General features: G+C 44.4%; 1 protein-coding gene across 1 annotated transcript; it reads right to left on the reverse strand.

Moving 5' to 3' along the window:
• Nucleotides 1-1,039: 1,039 nt before the first annotated feature.
• On the reverse strand, nt 1,040-18,495 carry LOC134405647 (deleted in malignant brain tumors 1 protein-like). The gene is given in 10 exon segments (XM_063136890.1): nt 1,040-1,152; nt 3,343-3,573; nt 5,013-5,327; nt 8,380-8,517; nt 9,687-9,998; nt 10,230-10,535; nt 11,698-12,075; nt 12,921-13,226; nt 16,547-16,632; nt 18,440-18,495. Coding segments are annotated over 10 exon segments (2,241 nt in total).
• Nucleotides 18,496-24,019: the final 5,524 nt, after the last annotated feature.

Consider the following 24,019-nt stretch of genomic DNA (forward strand, 5'->3'; position numbering starts at 1 on the left):
CAGAGTACCCAGTTAGCTGGGGGAAAGGTAATAACGGCCGGGGAAGGCAACGGCAAACCACCCCGCTATAAGGCCTGCCAAGAAAACATCAGCGAAAGCTGGCGTCCCTCCAAGAGTCAGTAATGACTCAGTGCTTGCACGAGAGGTTCCTTTCCTTTCCTTTCCTTTCCTTTCAACAATACTAGTGGCCAAAAAAAGCAGGAGCTGCTGGTTGAAGGATACAGTCCTTTCTCAGAAGCAAGTGCCAGCGAATCAAAAGCTCTTTACTTTGAGAAAACTTACTTCCGATATTGCAATGTGAGGCTGGAAATAATGTACTGCAGCACTCACTTTTGGTTTGGCTGTTTTGATTACTAATGCAGGATTTGTATGGGGTAATTTAGAGGTTCATCAGATGAGCGTTTAATCGTAAACTCGCTACTGCCCAATGATGCATGTGCGGGTGTCCTTTAGATGTCAACGTCCACCTCCTGCTTCTTCCGCTCATTTTTCTGTTGAAAATAGACCCCCAAAATCTGACTTTTTTTTTTTTAAAAAAAGGAATGTGCTGTGTTCTCCTGCTGTGTGTGGGAAAAACAGTGTGATAAAAATGCCCGCTGTAATGGACCATGTGATCTTTGGTTACTTCCTCTTTCCTGTTTGGGAAGAAAGAGGAAGTAATGAAGGACAGAAGTGGGTGCAGAGAAGCGACGGTAAGGAAACACGATTCCCCCCCCCCCCCCCGAGTATTGATGCTCATTGTGCTGTCCTGACAACTATTGCAGGGTTCGTATGGGTAATATAGTCTTATACACAGTGTTGTGTGGAAACACAGTTTTCTGTTTACATTGAACCAATTCTGGAAGATAATTTAGTGCTGCCTGCCTCTGCAGCTCTAAAGGACCCTCCTGTGGAAAGGTGGTGGCAGGGCAGGACTTGTGCCCTGGGTTGAACAAAAGCAGAAAATCCAGGACCTGTATCAAGGGAAGCTGGTTCGGTTGACTTTGCTTGGAGTGTCATGGTTGCATCTTGGCTGATGGAATGGGTCAGTGGGGGTGACTTAGAGCTGCCCCCTCCTGCTGCTGTACACAGCCTCAATCACAATCAGCACCAAGACAAACAGGACCAAACCAACCAACCTCAGATGGATGTCGATTTCAACAGACGTGTCAGCTGTAGAGGGAAGAAATTTTGAACTATTGGCTGGGAAGTAGGGCTGTGCATCGCTTCGGATATGAATCCCAAATCTGAAGCAAATCAGGGTGATTTGGAGGGCTTTGAAACAGATCCAAAGCAAATAAAAACAGATCCGAATCAGTCCGAAGTGAATCGGCATGATCCCAGTCAATTTGGATTGATTTTGATTGATTTGAACCCTTTCCCAAGCACATATAGAAATGAAAATTGGCACCATGATAGGGCTTCAATAGGGCTTCATCTCTGCCAATTTTTAGGAATATTTTAAAGTTTGAGGTTTTAAAATTATTTTTTTAAGAATACACTTTCATTTTTAAAGATAAAGAGAGGAAACTTAGCAGCATGATAGCTCCTAAATAGGGTTTAGGCATGCTAAGGTTGAAGCATATCAGTTCATCCCTTGTTTTGGGGGGAAATTTTTAAAGTTCAAACTCAAACCTCATTGGGGTCTAGCACCTTGAGAAGTAACCAAATTTCCCCCAAAAGAAATGAAATTACAGCTACAGGCATGAAAATTAGCACCATGGTAGGTCTTCAGTAGGGCTTCAGACATTTCAAGTCTGAAGCAGATCGGTTCAACCCTTGTTTTTTGATGGAATTTTATAATTGTGTGCTTTATTGTATACTGCTTGTGCACAACACACAGCAGAGATACACACACAAAGTAGAAGACAGTGAGAGACTCAACAAGACAGAACGCATGATATTATTGTTGTTGTTGTTGTTGTTGTTGTTGTTGTTGTTGTTGTAATTAGTGGTTATAGTTCAGTAATTCAACTCTGAAGGAAGGAACCAAAAGGGATCCTCTTCCTAGCCTCTTTGATTAAGGGGATGCTTTGCAATGCCTTTTTCCTATTAGAGACAGGCAGGTTCTTTATTACTATTATTAATTATCATCATCGTCATCGTGCTTACAATGGAGTAAGTTAACTCTGAAGGACCCTGAAACTATCTTCCTCCTAGCCTCCTACTAAGGGGATGCCAAAGCATCTCTCATTGACTATGTTTCAAACCACTGTGCCCACCTCGCAGGGCCGATTTTTTACATTGTATGATAGAAACTTACCTGAGCACACCACACTGGCATCCTGACTGTGATCACAACTATGCTCTCCCCAGGGACTTTTGGGGCATTCATTCAGAGACACTTCTTTTCCCAGACAATTAATTCTCTCCAGCCAGATGGGACCAGATCCTTGGCCAAACTGGGCTCCTCTTAATACTTCTATGGCATTTCCGCAGTTCAGTTCCCTGCACACAACATGGCCATCAAGTAAATCCCAGCCAGCGTCACAAATGGTCCCCCACTGGTGATTGTGCAGCACCTCAATCCGACCAGAGCACTGACTTGTGCCATTCACTAGACGGAGCTCTGATTGGGACAAAAAGAGATAAACACAGTAACACACACATGGCTGTCATACAACCTTTCAGGCAAAAAACTTTCTATTCAAGCAGGCCTTTGTTGTGTAAGCAGGTCTGCTGGGATGGATGCTATTATTCTGTTATTCTTGTGTTTTTATTTGTGTTTTAATGCATTTCTGTGATAAGAAGTGCCCTGCTGGATCAGACCAAGGGTCCATCTAGTCCAGCACTCTGTTCACACAGTGGCCAACCAGCCATCGGCCAGGGACCAACAAGCAGAACATGGTGCAACAGCACCCTCCCACCCAGGTTCCCCAGCAACTGGTGCACACAGGCTTCCTGCCTCGAATACTGGAGATAGCACACAACCATCAGGGCTAGTAGCCATTGATAGCCTTCACCTCCAGGAATTTATCCAACTCCTTTTAAAGCTATCCAAATTGATGATGATGATGTTTTATTTATGATTGTAAGCTGCCTCGATTGCCATTTTTCTTAGTAGAAAAGTAGGGTAAAAATCAAATGAATAAATATGCAAATAAAGAGAGATAAATAACATTTTAGGCTGCACTTGATTTCCTCCTTCTCCCAACCCTCACGATTATCAGTAGTTGTGGTCGACAAAGCAGTCTAGCGCATTCAAATTGTAGCTAGTTTCTGCAGACATAGAAACGGCACATTACCTGAGTACATTACCTGAGCACACGATGGCAGCACCTTCTCCACGGCTGCAGTTATGTCCTCCCCAAGCTTTTAGGGGACAGTCCTTGAGGGCAGATTCCATCCCATTACACTGGATACCTTCTAGTGAGACTGGACCACGTCCTCTTCCAAAGTGAGGCCCTGTGGTGGCTGACAAGGCTACTCCACAGCCAAGTTCCCTGCAAACAACTTGGGCACTGTTGAGATCCCAGCCGTCTTCACACACAGCACCCCAGCTATCGTTGTGGAGCACCTCAACTCTCCCAGAGCAACGACTTGAACCGTTCACCAATCTGACCTCACCTGAAATGTTTAAAGATTGTGTTATTTCTTCTCCTGCCAGTTCTTCATCACTTCTTCTTTTTTTCCCATTTAGGGGAGGGAGCATTTTAAACGAGGTTCCTCAAGTTGGTAGTAATAATGCAGGAACAGTGCCAATGTCTGGGCCCCATCTGACCATGTGAGTAGTATATTTTTTGCCTGTATTCATTTCCCCTTCAGGAACTATGTGATTCATTTTCTATCACCAGTGAAATTGTGTCATAACCCTTATTCAGTCCTATATTTTCCAAACATAACAGCAGTACAGTAAGTGATTTCTGGGATGCTGCAGTGGTAACCAGGTATCTGGGATACTGAATTAGCACTTCTGCTAGTGGGCTGGATAAGTAAGCTACCAATTCAGTTTCCACCCATTTATCAGTTTCAGTACTCCCCCATTTGATTTCCTTTTGTCCTGAATATGATGATATTTGTACATTCGGTATAGATATTTTTATCACAAATGAACAAAAACAAATAATTTGCCTGTCAAATTGTAGTCAGTTTCCAAGGCAAAATATGGTACCTTCCTTTACATTCATACCTGTTACTTCTAGTGCATTTTTATATCTTTGCACTGTTGTTGGCTTTTATCCTGGTTTTAACTTTGGCTTTATTTTGTTTTAACGTTCAGAGATTTTTAATATGTCTCACTTTGTTATTGTATTTTATGATTTAAAATTTGGGTTTTTGTGAGCTGCCCAGAAAGCTTTGGCTACTGAACAGTACAGAATCTAGATATGAAGCAGTAGATAAATGTTGTAAGTAAATAGAAATAGAAATGTAAAAAATAGATAAATATCTGTGTTACCTGAACTAGGGTCACCATATTTTGGAAACCGAAAAGGAGGACAACATTGTCGCCATGTTAAAATTATTTAAAAAAAATTATTTTAAAACCTCAAACTTTTTTTAAAAAATCCTAAAACTCAATGGATAGACAGATCTGTTTCAAACTTGGCATAGCTAAAGTCCTTGTTAAGAGCAATCATGGTGCCAAGTTTCATCTCTTTATCTTTAAAAATAACATTTCAATTTTTTAAAAAAATCTTCAAATTTTTAAAAAATCCTAAAAATCAATAGATGAACTGATCTGTTTCAAATTTGGTATGGTTAAATCCCTACCTAAAAGCTATCATGGTGCCAACTTTCATCTCTTTATCTTTAAAAATGATGATTTTAAAAATAATAATTTTAAAACCTCAATTAAATTCCTTAAAAATCAATGGATGAACGGATCTGTTTCAAATTTGGTATGACTAAAGCCCTTCCTAAGAGCTACCACCGTGCCAAGTTTCATGACTTTACCTTAAAAAATGACAGAGTTATAAGCATTTTGTTAATTCCCATTAGAGGTGCTCTTTGGGGGGGGGAAATCTGGATTTCCCCTCCCCCTCCCGGATTTGTCACCAAAAAACCGGGCAAATCCGGTCATATGGTCACCCTACCTGAACACACAGCACCAGCGTTGCTCCCGTAGTAGCAGTAATTTTCTCCCCAGTCTCTTAGCTCGCAGTTCCTGATCGAAGCTTCTGTCCCCTGACAACGGACCACTTGCATCCAGTGGAAATCCTCCACAGCCTGAAAGTAATTCCCCAGTGGGGCCAACAAGGCAACTCCACAGCCCAGTTCCCTGCACACAACTTGGGCGCTGTTCAGATTCCACTCATCATTACACAGCACCCCCTTCTGCTGCTTGTGGAACACCTCAACTCTCCCGGAACAACGATATGAACCGTCCACCAATCGGATCTCTGTTCGGTCTGGAATGTTTAAAAAGTGCTGTTATTTCCACTGTCCACTGCCTCATTCCCCATTTGTTTTGCTTCCAATTAGGAGGCTCATTCAAACTGAACGGGTGGTTAGTCGGCGCCCCCCGCCCCAAGCTCCACATTGTTATTTATTTATTTATTTATTTATTGCATTTCTCTACCGCCCAATAGCCGAAGCTCCCTGGGCGGTTCACAAAACTAAAACCATTCACAATATAAAACAAACAGTATAAAACATGGTATAAAATACACATTAAAAACTGATTAAAAACATACCATACATGGTTAAAACAACATCCTAAAAACATTCTAAAATTTCACTGGATAGGCCTGCCGGAATAGATCAGTCTTTATTGCTTTTTTAAATTCTAAAAGACTGTCAAGTTGACGAATCTCCTCCGCCAGGCCATTCCACAGTCTTGGAGCAGCAGAAGAGAAGGTCCTCTGGGTTTAAAGCATTGGTAAACTAGTTTGTAAATGTATATGTTTATACTGTGGGTGGAGAGATCAAGGATCGGCTAGCCAGGCCTGCTCTATAGTCTGAAATGAACTAGTAGAGACTTTGGGCTCATCTGCAACAAGCGGGATATTCCACTATGAAAGTGGTATGAAAGCGGCATATAAAAGCCAGGATCTACACTACTGCTTTATAGTGGTGCTGAAGTGCACTGACAACTGTTGGGGCTCGTGACACATCTACACCAAGCAGGATATAACACCATGAAAGTGGTATGAAAGCGGTATATGGCATGTGTCAATGGGCCCCAACAGTTGTCAGTGCATTTCAGTACCACTATAAAGCAGTAGTGTAGCTCCTGCCTTTTATATACCACTTTCATACTGCACTCATAGTGGAATATCGTGCTTGATGTAGATCAGCCTTCCTCAACCTGGGGCGCTCCAGATGTGTTGGACTACAACTCCCAGAATGCCCCAGCCAGCTGGCTGGGGCATTCTGGGAGATGCAGTCCAACACATCTGGAGCGCCCCAGGTTGAGGAAGGCTGATATAGATGAACCCCTTCTTTTGGGCTGGAGTTTCACTTTCAGCCTAGTGAGAAAAGAAACATGAGGCTCAGGAGACCTGGTAGAGAATACCACCACCCCCATTTTACAAGGCCTCACCCCTTTTTATCCAGCATCTACCAATAATTTCCCACTGGACCTAACCTTCATTTGTGACTACCTCTTTTTTCTTCCTGTGGATTGTAAGCAATTATTTCTTTGTTGTTCAGTTGAAAGAGATTACTGGATTTAAAAATAGGCTTGAGTTAAACTGGCTGAAAAGTGTCTATATGTAAGCATGAAGACAGCATCGTTGTCTATTATGAAAGTAACGCATGTCCAGTGTATGAGTCTGTGCACATCTCAAAGTATATGAATTATAGCTCGATTTCTAGGGGATGTCTAAATGCATGGAAAACCCTGGGGTGGGTGCATGGTGGCACTGTGTTGATTATATGACACAACAGCCGCCCCGGGGCTTTCCGACAAAGCTGTAGAGGAAAAAAGTCAGGGACCTACCCTGACTTTTTTCTCCAGAATGAGGTGAGTATGGTGCATCCACCATCTAGCCTTGCTCTGGAGTTGTGGAGGAGGCGTTTCTGGGTGGGTGGCAAACCTTGATTGGTTGCTGTCTGCCTGGGCAGACACCAGGCCAGTGAGCCTAAGGGCCGCCAGAAAGCCTGCACTGCCTCTCTTCATCTGAACTTCTCCATGCCACCCTATACCAGCGATGGGGTTTGGCAGCAGAGCAGTGCCAGCTCAGTGCCATGAAGACAACCCCCTAGACTCAGTGCTCTAAAGAGGTCATAGGAGGAAAGTCTGATTGCTTTCCCCAAGGGTTACATGGATTGTTGTAGTGGAAACAGGGAATCCCATTATATTTCGAAGGGGTTAGTGGTGAACCAGTTCTCTTGGCCATATCTAGAATGCGTTTGGGCCTGTCTACGGAGTTGGATGCCTTTGCATTAGTTCCCAGGGTGAATTCTGTGGATGTTGTATTCAACGTTCATGGAGAAGCCCTTGGCAGGGCTGCAAGGATAGGGTATTTGTTGTCCCAGGGTAGTGGAGATGGGAGTTATCTGGGCTGGTTGCCAATTGTTGAGGCCAGTACTTTCCCCATCTGAATGAATGTATGAAACACTCTGGAAGTCATGGAACCAAGCCCAGAATGGAAGGGGTCATTGGGATGGTATACGATTCCCTAGGACCTCTCAAGACAGAACACCATAGGCCAAGATAGATCGGTGCTATTGGGCCAGGCCATTGGGATCCATTTGGCACCACTCTAATCTGATTTGCTGATCTGAGAAGTTTATGGGGTCCCCGGTGCCAGAAGGAATGTACGCTTTATGCTTTGAACATGACTTGCTTTTTCTTTCTTTATCAGCCTATTTTAGCTAAGTAAACTTCTTTCCTTCACCCATTGATGTGTTCATTGCCTCTAGGTTTCCAAAAAGAACCACTGCCTATTGGCAAATCAATGGTCTCAGAGGTGGTCCTAGGTGAACCACTGTCTCTCTGCTTCATCCCCACTCCACATCCGATAACACTGACCTGTATTAAAAGGCATCTTCATGAGATGTGCTCTGCATGGTTTTAACAGCAGGATGGGAAAAAAGAACAATTGTGGGAGTGGTTTTAAAATGTTTACTCTTTGGAGAACTGATGCTGGTTTAGGTGTCTCCTGAATATTTATCGCATTATCTATGGGCAACGGCCTGCTTCCTTTCGAAGATTTGAGCCATACAGCATTCATCCATAAGATTTGCATTGGAAGACCAACTTCATATGATGAAATGAGAAATTGATCTTCATCTCAGTGATCTTGTGGCTACATGGTTTTCTATTTACATTGCATTGTACAAAGTTACCTGAGCACTCCACACTCGCATCCTGGCTGTGGTTGCAGCTATGTTCTCCCCAGGGCTGACTGGCACATTCACTTAGGATTGCTTCTTTTCCCATACAATTAACTCTCTCCAGCCAGATGGGACCAGAACCCTCTCCAAACCATGCCCCAGCCAATGCTTTTGAGGCACTTCCACATTCCAGTGCCTTGCACACAACCTGGGCATCATGTAAATCCCAACCATCATCACACACGGTCCCCCATTCTTCATTGTGGAACACCTCGATCCTCCCAGAGCAGCTATCTTGGCCATTAACCAGTCGGAGCTCTGATGGAACAAAAAGAGTTAAACACAGTAACACATTTATAGTTGTCCAATAAGCTGTATTGTGGCTTAGGATCCAACAAGTGGAAAAATGGAGGCTAAGGGGAGACATGATAGAGGTGAACAAAATTATGCATGGTGTAGAGACTGTGGATAGCAGACATTTTTCCCCCTCACTCAAAACATTGCTACCTGAGGTCATCCCATGGTGCTGATTGGTGGGAGATTCAGGACAGGTACTTCTTCACACAGCGCATAGTCAAACTATAGTATTCACAACCACAAGATTTAGAGATGGCCACCAATGTGGATAGCTTTAAAAGACGGTTAGACAAATTTCCTAAAAAGGCTATCAATGACGACTAGTCCTGATGCCTCTATACTCACTCTGATAATCAGAGGCAATAAGCCCATATACATCAGTTGCTGGGAAACATGGGTGGGAGGGTGCTGTTCTCCTTGTGCTTCCTGGTCAACAGTGGTAGGCTGACGTTGACATGTGTAACAGCCCAGAATGGCCAGTGGGTGTTTTCTCAATAGCGTGGAAATATGTGGTGGAAATCCACCTGAGCCTGGGGTATGTGGCATACTTTCCCCTCCCCTTTTGTGTGTGTACACACACGCACACCCATTTGTGCAAAGGGACAAAGGAACTGCAATAGGTGGAACAGTCAGATGTAATCGTGAAATTTCACCAGTTCCACGTAAAAAAGTCCCATGATGCTGGATACAAATTACAAAACAATTACCCAAAAAATGCTGTTTCAGGAATGCTGTGGTTGTAACCAGGTTTCTGGGATGTTGAAATTGTTTTTAATCTTCTGTTAGGGGGTGGTAATAATGAGGTATCAATTCAGCCCCAACCAACCCCCAACAAAAAAAAAGATAAGAGTAATGGGAGAGGAAACAGGATAACGGCCTGAAAGAGACACAGTGCCAATTTCAGTCCACAGTTCACACCCATCACTACTTGGATCTATTCAATGAGGTCCATGGTTTAAGACAAGAAATCCAGGGAGGGATGTTCAAAAACAACAACGGGACTGCGTTTCTCCTCCACCATCACGTCCTGTCCTGATAATCAGCAGCAGAACTTATGAAAATCTTGCTGTTCACAAAACAGTCCTCCACGTTCATATAGTTTCCACAGCCACAGCATTCCCACCCATTACCTGAGCACACAGCACCAGCGTCCTCTCTGTGGCTGCAGTCATGATCTTCCATATTTAGGTCACAGTAAATGAGGGACTCTTCCATTCCTCTGCATGCGGCACTACCAACCCAGATGGGACCATGTCCTGCTCCAAAGTGAGCTTCCACTGGGGCCGACAGGGCAACTCCACAACCCAGTTCCCTGCACACAACTTGGGCGCTGTCCAGATCCCAGTCATCATCACACACCGTCCCCCAGGTATTCTTGTAGAAAACTTCAACTCTCCCAGAGCAATGACTTGAACCATTTACCAATCTGATGCCTACTGGAACTGGAAAGGTTAAAGGCACTGTTATTTCTCCACTTTTAAAGACCATTTAATAAAAGACCGTTTTGAAAGATCTGTTGTTAAAATTGCTGTAGAGTTGTTTCTTTAGCAGAACATTTGCTAAGACACAACAAACAGAGAGCAATAACACAAGGATTTAATCTTGATCTCAGGGATCTTGTTGACATGTCCTTACCCAGAGCTCTTTGATTTGACAACACCATACAAAGTTACCTGTGCACTCCACATTCACATCCTGGCCGTGACTGCAATCATGCTCTCCCCAGGGCCTTTTGGGGCATTCAAATAGGAATGCTTCATTTCCTGTACAGTTAACGTTTTCCAGCCAGATGGGACCAGATCCTTGTCCATACCATTTTCCAGCTAATACATCTACCGGATTTCCACAGTTCAGTTCCCTGCACACAACATGAGCATCAAGTAAATCCCAGCCGGAGTCACAAATGGTCCCCCACTGCTGGTTGTGAAGCACCTCAATCCAACCGGAGCACTGACTTCGACCATTCACTAGACGGAGTTCTGATTGGGACAAAAAGAGATAAACATAGTAACACATACATGGCTGTCATACAACCTTGTTTGTGACTTTGGATCCAATTGATTAAACAGCGATTAAAAATCAGGGTACCTGGTGGACACTATTGTTCCCCCATTCAATCATGCTTCCAGTTCTTATTTAGTACTTAATCCCAGCCAGAATCACAAATGCCCCCCACGGCTGTTGTAGGTGGTGCACAATCAACCCAGCACAAAATTAGAGAAGGCAGTAGTTGATAGGAATGATAGCAACCAACGAGTGTAATATACAATATACTAAATACTAAAAAAGAGGTGAACACTTATATCAAACAGTTTTTTTATAACATAATAAATAACCATAACAGTCATAGTACATATTAGAATAATGATATACAATTGCCGAAACACAGAATCACAAAATCTCAACAGTATTTTTTGAATTGACATAAACTTCTTTCAATGGGCTTTTAGGGGGGGGGGAACTGTTAGAAGAAAAATCGGTTTGAGGTTTCTCTGCCGAGCTTTAAGCATTCAAGTAGATATATATATATATATAGAATGAAGTTTGGAACCCCTGCCTTTTTGGCCATGGCATTATCCCTATGGTTGGTGTAATTCTGAAGAAGTAAACAGCGAAAACAGGATTAAATCACACCGGTAGCCTGTTAAGCCTATTGAAAGAAGTTTATGTCAATTCAAAAAATTCTGTTGAGATTTTGTGATTCTGTGTTTTTACAATTGCACAATCAACCCAGAGCAGCTGTTTAGGCCATTCACTAGGCAGAGCTCTGATGGTACAATAAGAGGTAAACATAAGCCAGATCTACAGTAAGCACGATTTAAGACTTTGAAAGCGGTTTGAAAATGGTATATGGAATGTGTCATGGGCCCACAACAGCTGCCAATACCATTATAAACCATTATAAAGCAGTAGTGTAGATCCTGCCATAGTAACATTCCTCCTCTCCCTCCCTCGCTCCACCCTGGTGTTTCCCTTATACTGGGAGAAATGTATCAATAGTTAGAGGAACACTATCTTTGCCCCTCCAGATCTTCAAGTGTGTTAACATTTGGATTCGGTTTGCTTCAGAGGCACCCCACTTCGATTCGTACATCTCCCAAATCAGCCCGATTTGGTTTGGGGTTCGGTTGAATCCAAAACATACCCTTACCAGCCATCTGTTACCTGAGCACACAACACCAGCATCTTCACTGTGGTAACAGTCGTGTTCTCCCCAATTTTTAAGATGACAGTTATTGAGGGAAGTTTCTGTCCCCTCACATTTGACACCATCCAACCAGATGGGACCATGTCCTTTTCCAAACGCAGCTTTTCCAGGGGCCGATGAGGCATCTCCACAGCCGAGTTCTCTGCATACCACTTGGGCATTGTTCAGATCCCAGTCGTCATCACACACAGTCCCCCACTGGTGGTTGTGAAGCACCTCAACTCTTCCGGAGCAATGGCTTCTACCGCTCACCAACCTGACCACACCTGGAATATTTCAAGGCACTGATATTTCCCACTTCTTCACTGACCCTTTTTTTCATGTTCAATTCAGGGGAGCATTCAAACAGAGGCTTCTTAAGTGGGTGGCTGGCCGGCCATTGTGACAGCAATCCAGAAGTAGTTCATGGCTCTGGGCATATCTCTTAACTTTAACTAGATTTTTGTACTCACTGCTGCATGTCAGGGCTTCTCTGAACAAGCCATGTATAGCCCGCTCATGACCTGCCACTTACGGAAGTTTGTGGGTCATTTTGATGACACCGTGAACCTCCTGCACGTCTCCCACTCCTTCCCCCAATTATTATGTTTTTGTTCTGTTTTTAATTCTTCTGAAATATCTCTGGATTTCCTACTGTGTGCAGCTGAAGTTGCAGTAGAGAAAACCCACTAGGGAGCTCGGTCTTCAGCTGGACACTTCTTCAATAAACCATCCATGCTCATTCAAGCAAGCATAGAAGATGCTTGCTTGAATGAGCATGGATGGTTTATTTATTTCTTGAATGACTGGTGGTGACTAGTTATTTCTGACATGCACATATATCTATTGGGGTAGAAGCTGAAGGATTTATTTATTTATTTTGACAGATTGTGTAGCCAGTTTTTGTAGAAGACAAAGGAAAAATAGAACAACTGAAGGGGGGGCTTTCAAGGGTTTGCTCTTGGGGAATTGATGCTACATTAAATATTACTGTTGTCTGTCAAATATTTCTTAATTTACATGTGGCAACAAGCTGCTTCCTTTGGAAGAACTAGCCATATGGCATTCAGCCATAATATTTGCATTGGAAGAACACAGTTGGCTAATTAAACAAGAATTTAGTCTTGATCTGAGCGATTGCAGTGGCTTGGCCATACATGATATTATGCAAAATTACCTGAGCACTCCACACTTGCATCCTGGCTATGGTTGCAGCTATGCTCACCCCAGGGCCTTTGGGGGCATTCACTCAGGATTGCTTCGTTTCCTGTACAATTAACGCTCTGCAACCAGATGGGACCAGATCCTTCTCCAAACCATGCCCCAGTCAATGCTTTTGAGGCATTTCCACAGTTCAGTTCCTTGCACACCACCTGGACATCATGTAAATCCCAGCCAGCATCACACACGGTCCCCCACTCTTCATTATGCAACACCTCAATCCTCCCAGAGCAGTGATTTGGTCCGTTAATTAGACGGAGCGCTGATAAGACACAAAGTGATAAACATTAGATAAACAACCAATGGTTGTCATGAAACCTCGATTGACATTGTGGATCCAGTTAGCTAAACAGAGGGGTTAAGAATCAGGATTGCTGGGAATCACCATGTTCCCACCACTCACCTACCTATGCAGCATCAAATTTCTAAGCTGAAAGGCACTGGGCTCCAATCCTGCCCATGACCCATTTTTTTTATCCCAGTAAAAAAACTGCAAGGATGAGGCTGGGTCTCCCTGGTGTGGATTCCGAATTGGACTTGGAGGTTGAAGAATGAGAAGACCAGCCAAGATAAGAAGCAGGGGAAGAAATTCTCCAAGACTCTCCAGGAGTCAAGGAGGAATCTTCCCAGGAGCTTAACAAACAGGAAGCCCAGGCACTGAGATCATCCTCCCACTTCCCCGTCCCCAGGAACTCAGTCTTTGTCAGAGGGGGAGGGAGCATCAGAACTGACAGATCCCACAGTCTACCATAGAGTCAAATGGGCAGAGTTGAGGGGAGGTGGTAGGCGGTCCACTAGACTAGCCACATGGCAGAGGTTCCTGCTTGAAGACCCTCCATGAAGGAGGAGTCTGGTAAAAGTCTGTTGGGCACAGCAGGAAACCATCCATTTAGTTGATAGGGATCTGCCTTGCTTTGTTAGTCTAATTAAGCTTAGAGGATAATTCCTAGCATTCACACTCCCTTCAGGTGTGAATTTGTGTCTATTCATTGAATAATGGTTTTGTGGAGTGATAGAGATGTAAAATTTCTGGAAATTTTGAAGCCATGGGGAAAAAATGGGATTTTTTTCCCAGGTTTCGGGAAAAAACTGAAATTTTTGGAAAAATTGAAATAATGCAGTATTAGCACTTTTTATAGATTGAAAGTCACTTTGTTACTTTAGGAACATAAAATTTAATTATGTCCAAGTTGATTTGGCATGAAATTATTACATTTGGTAAATTAAAAATACAGTATATTCAAACAATTATTACAAATTTAATTTACTCTTTTACCTTTTTTTTTTTTTTTTTTTTTTTTTTTTACTTCTTTTGGTAACAAATGGAGTTACAGGCTCTTGAATTGTAAGGAACCTCTTTGGTTTTGCCAGTTTATGAGCAGGCAAAAAGCAATTTAAAACAACAACAACAACAACAACAGAAGAAACCATCAACATGAGTAACAAAGACAATTATTTATGTCTCCGCTAGTCTTCCACAGTGTCAAGCAGACATAAAGCACCAATTCCCATAAAAAGAACTGAGAAAAAGGGGGGGACTAAGATTCAATGAATATGCATGGAATTTAATCAGACTCATTTTCTGAGCTATAGCTATCACTGTCACTTTCAACCTCTGCTTCCATGGCAGTGCCCCCTAGAGGCAGAAATGCATCTTGCTCTTGCATTTGAGAGTTGTAGTCTCAGTTTGGAACCTAGGACTTTGCTTGGCCTTGGTGCACAGAAATTGTAATAATCTGATACTGTACATAATTTTTAGAAATCATTTGGAGAAGTAAATATTTGAACACCTTGTCTTAAACATTTTATTCATCATGCTAAAATAAAACATCCCATAACCCATTTTTCTTCATTTTTTTTCATTTTTTCCAAATTTTTGGAAATACAAAACAAAAAAGGCTTTGAGAAAAAACAGGAAAAATGGTTTTTCCTCTCCCCCCCCCTCTGAATTTTTCCTATTTTATTCTGGGCCTTCGCATCTCTTGGACTGCAGCAGACCTCTTTATTGTCTCACATCTCAGAGGGAGGGCTTGGAATCATGACACCACCACCACCACCACCACCACCACCACACATGCTTGGAAAGAATGGGAGAGGGCCGGGAGGATGACCTCATTTAAAGCACCAGCAAGCTACCACAACTAAGGAATGCACAATAACAGCTTCTTCATAAAAAGTTATCTGTCTTCCTCATATAGCATCTCAGAAATGGTCCAATACATTTTGGTTCTTGCCCTGAACTCATAAATGCAGCAAAATGGCTGGATCTAGAATTGCTGTTTACCCAGCAAAGGTCTTCATATGCTGGCTGACTCTGGCTCAATAATTGCAGTTGCATTGGTAGCCTTGTTAGTATTTACATCTGAGTCTTCCTCCTCATGAGTAGACTCTTGCTCATAATACACACACGCGCGCGCACCCTGGGTAAAAGTGTCTCTTGGCAGCCAGATCAGCACTCTACTGATGACTTTGAGGCCTTAGTTAGAGCTAAGGTTTATCCCAGGATCGTCCCGGGGTCATCCCTGCCTGCTTCCGGGATATCCTGTGTGTCATTTACATGAACAGGGATGACTCCGGGTCGATCCCGGGATAAACCTTAGGTCTAGCTAAGGCCTGAGTGGTTCACCTAGTCTGTTACTACTCTGCTGAGATGTGGGCAGAGAAAGGAGATCTGAAATCATGGCTGAGCTCAGGACAGGGCTGAAAAGGATCCTGGGAACCTCAGATGAGGCATCACTGCCACAGGACCCCTCAGGCTGCCCCAGGTCTATTGTAGGAGAGGGTTGTGCTGGGGGGAATCAGACTTCTCATCTAAAGAAGTCTCCCCTGGGCTTGGGTCAGCTAGGAACCTGACACCACTGACCTAATGTATGGACACCCTTTCAATAGAAGACAGTACTCCATTTGAAGACCTGTCCAGTCCTCATTTGGTTTAAAGGTAAAGAACAACTGTAACAAAGTAGAGAAGGGCTTTGAAATTACACGTGAACCACTAGTACTTTGAAAACAAACCAAGGATGTAGATCATGCAGGGTACCTGGTCACAGTCTTTCCCACTATAGTGAGACACATCTGTCCCCCCCCCCCACCTCTCTCTCTCTCTTCCATGCTTAGATAGGAAAAAGAGTCCTACATGGCTGAAGTGGCAGGAATTATAGGACATTTTTTCTGGATAGACATGGAAATACATCCTTAGGGTGGCAATTTATACATCACCACTCCCACCCCAGTTTGACAGATCATCTTATCTGCTCTACTAGGCTAGAAGGAAGGATTTTATAGGGCCTGCTTCCTCTCCACTGGACTGGGAGGTCAGCTGACCACCTTCAAGCTGTGGCATTAGCTTGATGTACACAGGCCATTACTGCAGCCTACAGGGTGCCTAAAAGAGAAACTATTCAAATTTCAGACTACACCATTAAATCCAATAAATGCTTGGATTTAATAAGGTTCATGGGTTTATGCAATAAATCTAAAAAAGGTGTGAGAAAGAAAAAAAAAGAAAGAAAGAAAGAGTAGACTAAACTTTCAGCCAGCTTCTACTGCCACAATATGGCACCACAGTCCATTCTTGCTCGTTACCTGAGCATACAATGCCAGCATCTCCTCCATAGATGCACTCAATGTCTTGCAGAACTTCTAGAGAACAGTTGATCAAGGCAGATTTCCTATTACAGGAGATTACAGCCAGCCAGATGGGTCCATGGCCTCTTCCAAAATGAGCTCCTTTGGGGGCTGACAAGGCCTCTCCACAGCCAAGTTTCCTGCACACATGTTGGGCCATATCAAGTTCCCAGCTATGGTCACACACAGTCCCCCACTGATTGTTGTGGAGCACTTCAACTCTCCCAGAGCAACGACTTGAACCATTCACCAATCTGATCTCACCTGAAATGTTTAAATGCACTGTTATTTCTCCATTGCAGTTCTTCATACACCTCAGTTTTTGTGTCCAGTTAGGGTGACCAGATGCACCGGGAAACCCCGGAGACCTCCAGGAAAAATGGAGGTCTCAGGGGCAACCGGGACTGGGCCCCAATTCACCAGGGAAAAGGCTGGGAGACGCGTTCCCGAAGTCTGGAATGCGTCTTCCAACTCCTCCCCCGAGCGCTGATGCAGGACTTCTCCTGTGTGATGGCGTGATGGCTCCAGAGCGCAGGAGAAAGCCTGCATCGGCACTGGGGGGAGGGGGAGGAACTGGAAGACGCATTCCTGACTTCCAGGAACGCGTCTCCCAGCCCCCACCCCAGCGCTGAAATAGGCGGTTCAGTTTTCACTGCCTTGCTCAGCTGCCCAGGATGGGGAGCAAAAACAGAGCCCCGCCCCTTGCCTCTCATCGCCCTGATGCAGGAGGAGGAGGAGGTGGAAGAGGAGAGGGAGAGGGAGAGGGAGAACAAGCTAATAGCAGGTAAGATTAAGGTGTGTGCCTCTGTCTCAATGTCCAAACAGCTTGGAAATTTCCACTTGTTCAAAATACAGCTTTTCAAACTGCAGCTGTCCAGATGCTGATAAGAGTATGGCTATCAGATAACAGAACACATTATATGTGTTCTGTTATCTGATAGCCTATGGACTACCTTCTGTCAGGGATGCTTTAGGGTGGATTCCTGCATTGAGCAGGGGGTTGGACTCGATGGCCTTGTAGGCCCCTTCCAACTCTGCTATTCTATGATTCTATGATATACACATCCCAATGGTACCCATTTGTTTACAGGCTCAATTTGTTTTGCTTGACCAAGCATATTGATAACCCAAGGACTTTGTTCTCCTACACGGCCTGTCAAAACAATCAATCAGAATATCACAGAAACAGTAGCAAAACTGTAGCCTTGCTTGCTAAACAGAAAACTGTGCCTGTTGTGTCTTGTGCCTTCAACAGACACTTGATATCCAGGAATTAAAAGCTGACGCTACTCACAGCATGAAGATAAACATTCTCAAATGCTTCCTTCTCCAAATCAAGTTGCAGTCACAGTAATAGCTACAGAGGCCTGTGAAGAAGCTGGCAATCCTGTAAAGCCAGCAACCATGTCACCGGTCCCGCTTTGGCTGTAGCAAGCTCTAAATGTAGTGGAGTCAGCAAACAGTCAAGCCTACAGGTGTTTAGCTGATGGGGTTCAGGCTACAAGAGAAGTGGTTTCAATCCAGGCAGAGGGCAGAGCACAGGCAGGAAGTCAGACCAGAGAATCAGGCAACGACAGGAGTGGTCACGATAACAGGCAAGAGGTCAAACACAATAAATCGGACTGGCATGATACACAGTCCAAACGCAGGACACCAGGCAGTCCAAGGGGTCAGGAAACAGAGCCTCAATCACAGGCAAAGTTCAGGAGACAAGATACAGAGCAAAGACAGGATAGACCAAGTTGTTCCAATACTGGCTGATTTTTCCGTGAGGGCTTTTAAGCCCAAAGCCTGCTGGACCCCACCCAGAGCTCAGCTGCAATAATCAAGCCTCCCTTTCCAGAGCCTTACTCCTGACGAGTCACTTTCTCCTGGGGAGACCTTTGCTGGAGCGAGCACTCCTTCATACCGCCTGTCTTTTGAGGCAATGATGCTCCCAGCAGTCAGGGGGTTGCTCAGCCTCTGCCTCAGAGGTAGAATCCCTTTTTCCTAGCAGGGATGACCCTTCTATCATCTCCCCCAAGGGTTCAGGCTCCTGTGGGTCTGGTGGCAGTCCCTGGTCTGGGGTACCCTGGGTTTCTGGGGCCTCTAGATCTTCCTCTGAGGAGGACTTCTCCAGTGGGGGTATGGCAGCACCGGTATCTGCCACTAGTATCATAGAATCATAGAATCAGAATAGTAGAGTTGGAAGGGGCCTACAAGGCCATCGAGTCCAACCCCCTGCTCAATGCAGGAATCCACCCTAAAGCATCCCCGACAGATGGTTGTCCAGCTGCCTCTTGAATGCCTCTAGTGTGGGAGAGCCCACAACCTCCCTAGGTAGCTGGTTCCAATGTCGTACTGCTCTAACAGTCAGGAAGTTTTTCCTGATGTCCAGCCGGAATCTGGCTTCCTGTAACTTGAGCCCGTTATTCTGTGTCCTGCACTCTAGGAGGATTGAGAAGAGATCCTGGCCCTCCTCTGTGTGACAACCTTCTAAGTATTTACATTACATCAGACCAGAAGTTTTAAGTAGTTATTTATTTATTTTATTACATTTTTATACCACCCAATAGCTGAAGCTCTCTGGGCGGTTCACAAAAAAATTGAAGACTGCTATCCTAGTTTAGTATCAAGTTTGGCATCACCCTCTTCATTTTGCGCTACCATCAGTAGGAGAAGTAGCAGCTCTGTGAAATACAATTAAGAGAACACTGGTTGGAAGCTTGCTCCCGGCCTTATGAAAGATTAGCCTGTACTGAGCTGTATAAAGTTTGGCCAGAGGTAACAGTGGATGGAACTCTGGCACCAATCAAACTGGAACTGGCAAATGCAGCTTTGTTTGGAGATGGCCATGATATTTAGCTCCAGTTTTGCCCCAACTCATCATTCCCAACATTCGTATTCTTTTGCCTACAGATACTCACTTCCATGTAACCATCTCAGATCAGGCAGCCACCATCCTAGAAAGGAGATGATTCAATTAGTGGAAAGGTATCTGAGCAACGGAAGCTGGTGTTTGATCCCTGGTCCTCCCACCTGCCATCATTCTTGTACCATTTTGGTCCCACAACTTCTTGATCAATGATACCAACCAAGAAAGATGATGCTGAAAGAGGATCTCATGCTGAAAGCCCACTCAGCTCAGTAGCCGGCACCAAATGTTTCTTTGTTCTTCTGTCCCACCAATGTATATCTCAGCTGGGGGCTGCAGCTTCTGAAATCCAACAGTGATCTGGAATGCAGCTCTTCTCTATCATGTATAACTTTTCTTTGATCTGGCAGCATGATTGATTGCGATCAACAGCCAGAATGGCCTGAGAAAACACATCCCTTTTCAGTCTGCAACAACAGCATGCAAACAAAAAAAAATAGTAGAGGAAATGAACAGATGTAAAAGGCCTCGATTCTCCTCCATTTTGCAGGAATGGGAGACAATTAAGAGGGTCTGCCCAGTGATGGACCCAGATGCTTTTGGGATGGCTCTTGACATTTCATTTCAGCAGGCAATTATATCAATGCCCTGGTGGACCTCTGGACTAGGGAAATGGTCAGGGTGATGGATACAATAGCTCCCGAGCATCATATCCCACTGAATGGAGCCAAACAAGACCCCTGGTTTTCCAGGGAAAGTCTGAAGGAAAGTCTCGGAGCTCAGAAAAAGAAGTCATGAAATCCAGAGCTGCTCTTAGAGTGATTAGTTCTTAGGGAGGAAAGTGGGGGGGGAGAGAAGAAAACTGAGGATCATTTAAAAAAAAGCTACACAATTATTCAGAAGATGCAGGAGGTGACTGCTGTTAAGAAAGGATCTGTGACTGCAAAAAAGATTCTTGGGAGCTTGTACCACATCATCTAGAAGAGACAGAGGATCCTTGGGATATTGAGTATCTGCACTTCCCCTGCAAGAAACCCCTTGTTGTGGAGGAAACTATGAGATGCAGGTTCAAACTGGTGGGAAAAATGAGGGGGAAGAATGACAGGTCCCCCCAAATAATCTACAGTGTCTCTAGCCCAGATGCCCCAAAGTTTCCTGAAAGCATGGGAAACAGGGGAAAACAAAAGTGTGTTTTAATAAGGGGGGAAATGAACAAGGATTTCTTTTTTTAACAGGGAGTGGAAAAGAGGGAAGGAGAAAGGAATAACAGCCTAGGGAAGCATATTACCTTTCTCAGCAACAGAATAGAAGAAGATGGAGTCCAATAATAGAATTAGGCCAAGTGAGCATTCAGTGTCTTTCAGACCTGTATCTGGCTACACTGCCTCGGGACGTGGGTCACTGACTCAACCATGGCAGTGCAACTGCTACTAAATGAATGCTGATGTGTGAAAGCAGAAGGCGGCTCTTCTCCATGGTCCTCTATGGATGGTTCCTTTTTACTCCCTGCCTGTAATTAGGGAGCTTGGAGGAATCTGGTTGGGGGGAGGATCTCAAGGAGCTTTCATTGCTCCACCCCCTGACGGACTCTGTTCCATCCTCTGCCAGCTGGCCTGACTGGGCCAGCTGGCAGAATTTCCATAATTGTTATATTGGGGGGGGGGCATAAAAAACATTTGTGCAAATTTCAGTCGTGGTTTGCGCAATTTGAGACTGAAATTGTGCAAATGGCCAAGATGGGGAAACGGTATTTTAGAGGGACGGACAGATTAAATTCCTGGACTTTGGGGGAAGCCCATGGCTTGGCTCGCAAGTGCAAGCCAGACTGGGGTCTCGGAGGAAATCTGATGAACATGCATCTTGCTGGCATTGGAGTGAAAATCCACCTAGGCCCATGAGGGCAAAGGACAATGGGGGCGCAGGTCCAGGCAGAATTCACTTCCGGAGCTGCGCACACTTTGTCCTTTCCCCTGCTGCAGTACTGGTGCCCACCATTACTGCAGCAGGGGAAAATACACAATTTCTCCCTCCACAGCCTTGTAGAATAAAAGATCATGAGAATAAAACTGTCAATATCATACTGCCTTTATACAAATCTATGGTGCAACCACACTTAGAATACTGTGTACAGTTCTGGTCACCACACCTAAAAAAAGATATTATAGAGCTGGAAAATGTGCAGGAAGGGACAACTAAAATGATTAAAGGGCTGGAGCATCTCCCCTATGAGGGAAGGTTACATCAACTGGGATTGTTTAGCTTGGAAAAAAAGGAACCTAAGGGGAGACATGATAGAGGTGTATAAAATTATGCATGGTATGGAGAATGTGGATAGGGAGACATTTTTCTCCCTCTCTCAAAATACTAGAACCCAATGGGGTCATCCCATGAAACTTACTGGTGGGAGATTCAGGACAAATAAAAAGAAGCACTTCTTCACACAGCGTATAGTTAAGTTATAGAATTCGCTAGCACAAGATGTGGTGATGGCCAACAATTTGGATGGCTTTAAAAGGGGGTTGGATAAATTCCTGGAGGAAAAGGCTATCAATGGCTACTAGCCCTGATGGTTGTGTGCTACCTCCAGTATCCGAGGCAGTAAGCCTGTGTGCAGCAGTTGCTGGGGAACATGGGTAAGAGGGTGCTGCTGCACCACGTCCTGCTTTGTTGGTCCCTGGTTGACAGCTGTTTGGCCACTGTGTGAACTAGTGCTGGACTAGATAGACTCTTGGTCTGATCCTGCATGGTGCTTCTTAGGTTCTTATGTTCTGATCTTTCTCACTGGCAGCAGGCGCTTGCTCCTGTATCTTCTCCTGCCCATTTCCTAGTACATATCACTGTGCTCACTTGCACCTTGTCCAACAGCCCTGATGGCAGATGCTTCTTTCTTCTGCAAACTTCACTTCAAGGAATCAAAGCTTTCTGACTGCACGTTCTGCGCATGATGATGAAGAAGTGGGTGGGGATTGCTGGTGGTGTGTCCCGACTGGAGTGAGTTCATTGGCTCTCTCCATGTGGATGGAGTCACTGATTGGTGAACACTGGCAAAGGGGCTGTCTTCACAGGGGTTCTCCTGCAGCTTGGGTGCATTGTCAGGTCCTTTGCAGCAGGTGACATCGTAGCCAGCACCCACCTAACTAGCCGCTTCTGCCTCGAAAAGCCGCAGTATTGCAGAGTCTTTTTACTGCGTTCTTTTCTTGTTGAAGCACCTCCCATGCACTTGTTCTGTAATGTACCCCCATTCTTCTGCATTAAAACCTGGGCATGCCTGTGACCCGGCCGTGACGTGGTCAAGGAGTGGGGCTGCCTATTCCCGCCCCCATCACTACTTTCCCCATTCCGTTAAAAGCCGTAATTAGGCACTTCCTTCTTGCTGCCTACTTTGCTTCTCTGACGTTGTGTTGGCCAAGCCAATCAAGCCTGTGAAGCACTTTTTAACTGTATTTTTAAATGTGTAATGTATTGTATATTGTAAGTGCTCTATAGTCTTGATTGTTTATTTCATCTTATTTTACTATAAAATTTTGTTGAAATCCATCACCTTAACCTCTTTGGTTTTCTAGTATACTGTTTATGGTTAAGGCCAACACCTGTTTTTTGTGCAAGTGTTAATTTGACGTGAACCTACCCGTACACTGCGCTCAACATCTAAGGTCCTCCTCCGAGTGCCTACTCCGAGGGAAGCTCGGAGGATGGCAACAAGGGAGAGGGCCTTCTCAGTGGCTGCGGAATGATCTTCCCGATGAGGCTCGCCTGGCGCCAACATTGTTATCTTTTCGGCGCCAGGTCAAGACCTTTCTCTTCTCCCAGGCATTTTAACAGCATTTTAACAGCATTGAACAACGTTAAGTTTGTTTTTAATGGACCTCAGAATTGTTTTTAAATGGATACTGTTGTTTTTATACTGTTTTTATGTTTTTAAAATTTTTGTATACTTTTAATGTTTACTATTTTTAATTGTTGTAAACCGCCCAGAGAGCTTCGGCTGTGGGGTGGTATATAAATGTAATAAAACAAACAAACAAATAAATAAATAGCCTGGAATAAATAGGGTAGGAAGCTACAACTCAGTGCCCCTGTTCAGATGACACGCTAAGCCACATTGGTTAAGCATTTTGACCTGGACATTATGGCTTAGCATGTCCTGTGAACCATGACTGAATGTGTCGTGTGAACCATTCCTAACCATGGCAGCTCCATAACCACAGATCAAACATGCTCACTAACCACTTGCTGCAAAAAGGTTAGTGGCCTAAACATGGCTTAGTGTGTCATCTGAACAGGCCCAGTGAGCTTGCTGGAATGGGGCGAAATTGGGCTGGTGTGGTGCTCTCATGGGATGGGGCTGCCCCTTCCGCTTCCCCCCATCACTGCTGCCCATTCTGTTGTATTTTAACTTCTCTGATGTTGTGTTCATTAGCTTCTCTGATGCTGCGTTAGTTCACCCCAATCCATATCTGAACCCGTGCATTCCTGGAGGGAGCTTTTATTCTTTACTTTGCTGATGCATAGCTGTGCATCTCCAGTTTATAAAAATAGAGATCTGCTGCATTACCGTATTTCTTCGATTGTAAGAC

The sequence above is a fragment of the Elgaria multicarinata genome, chromosome 11 (genome assembly GCF_023053635.1).
Source record: "Elgaria multicarinata webbii isolate HBS135686 ecotype San Diego chromosome 11, rElgMul1.1.pri, whole genome shotgun sequence".
In the NCBI taxonomy this organism is placed as follows: Eukaryota; Metazoa; Chordata; class Lepidosauria; order Squamata; family Anguidae; genus Elgaria; species Elgaria multicarinata.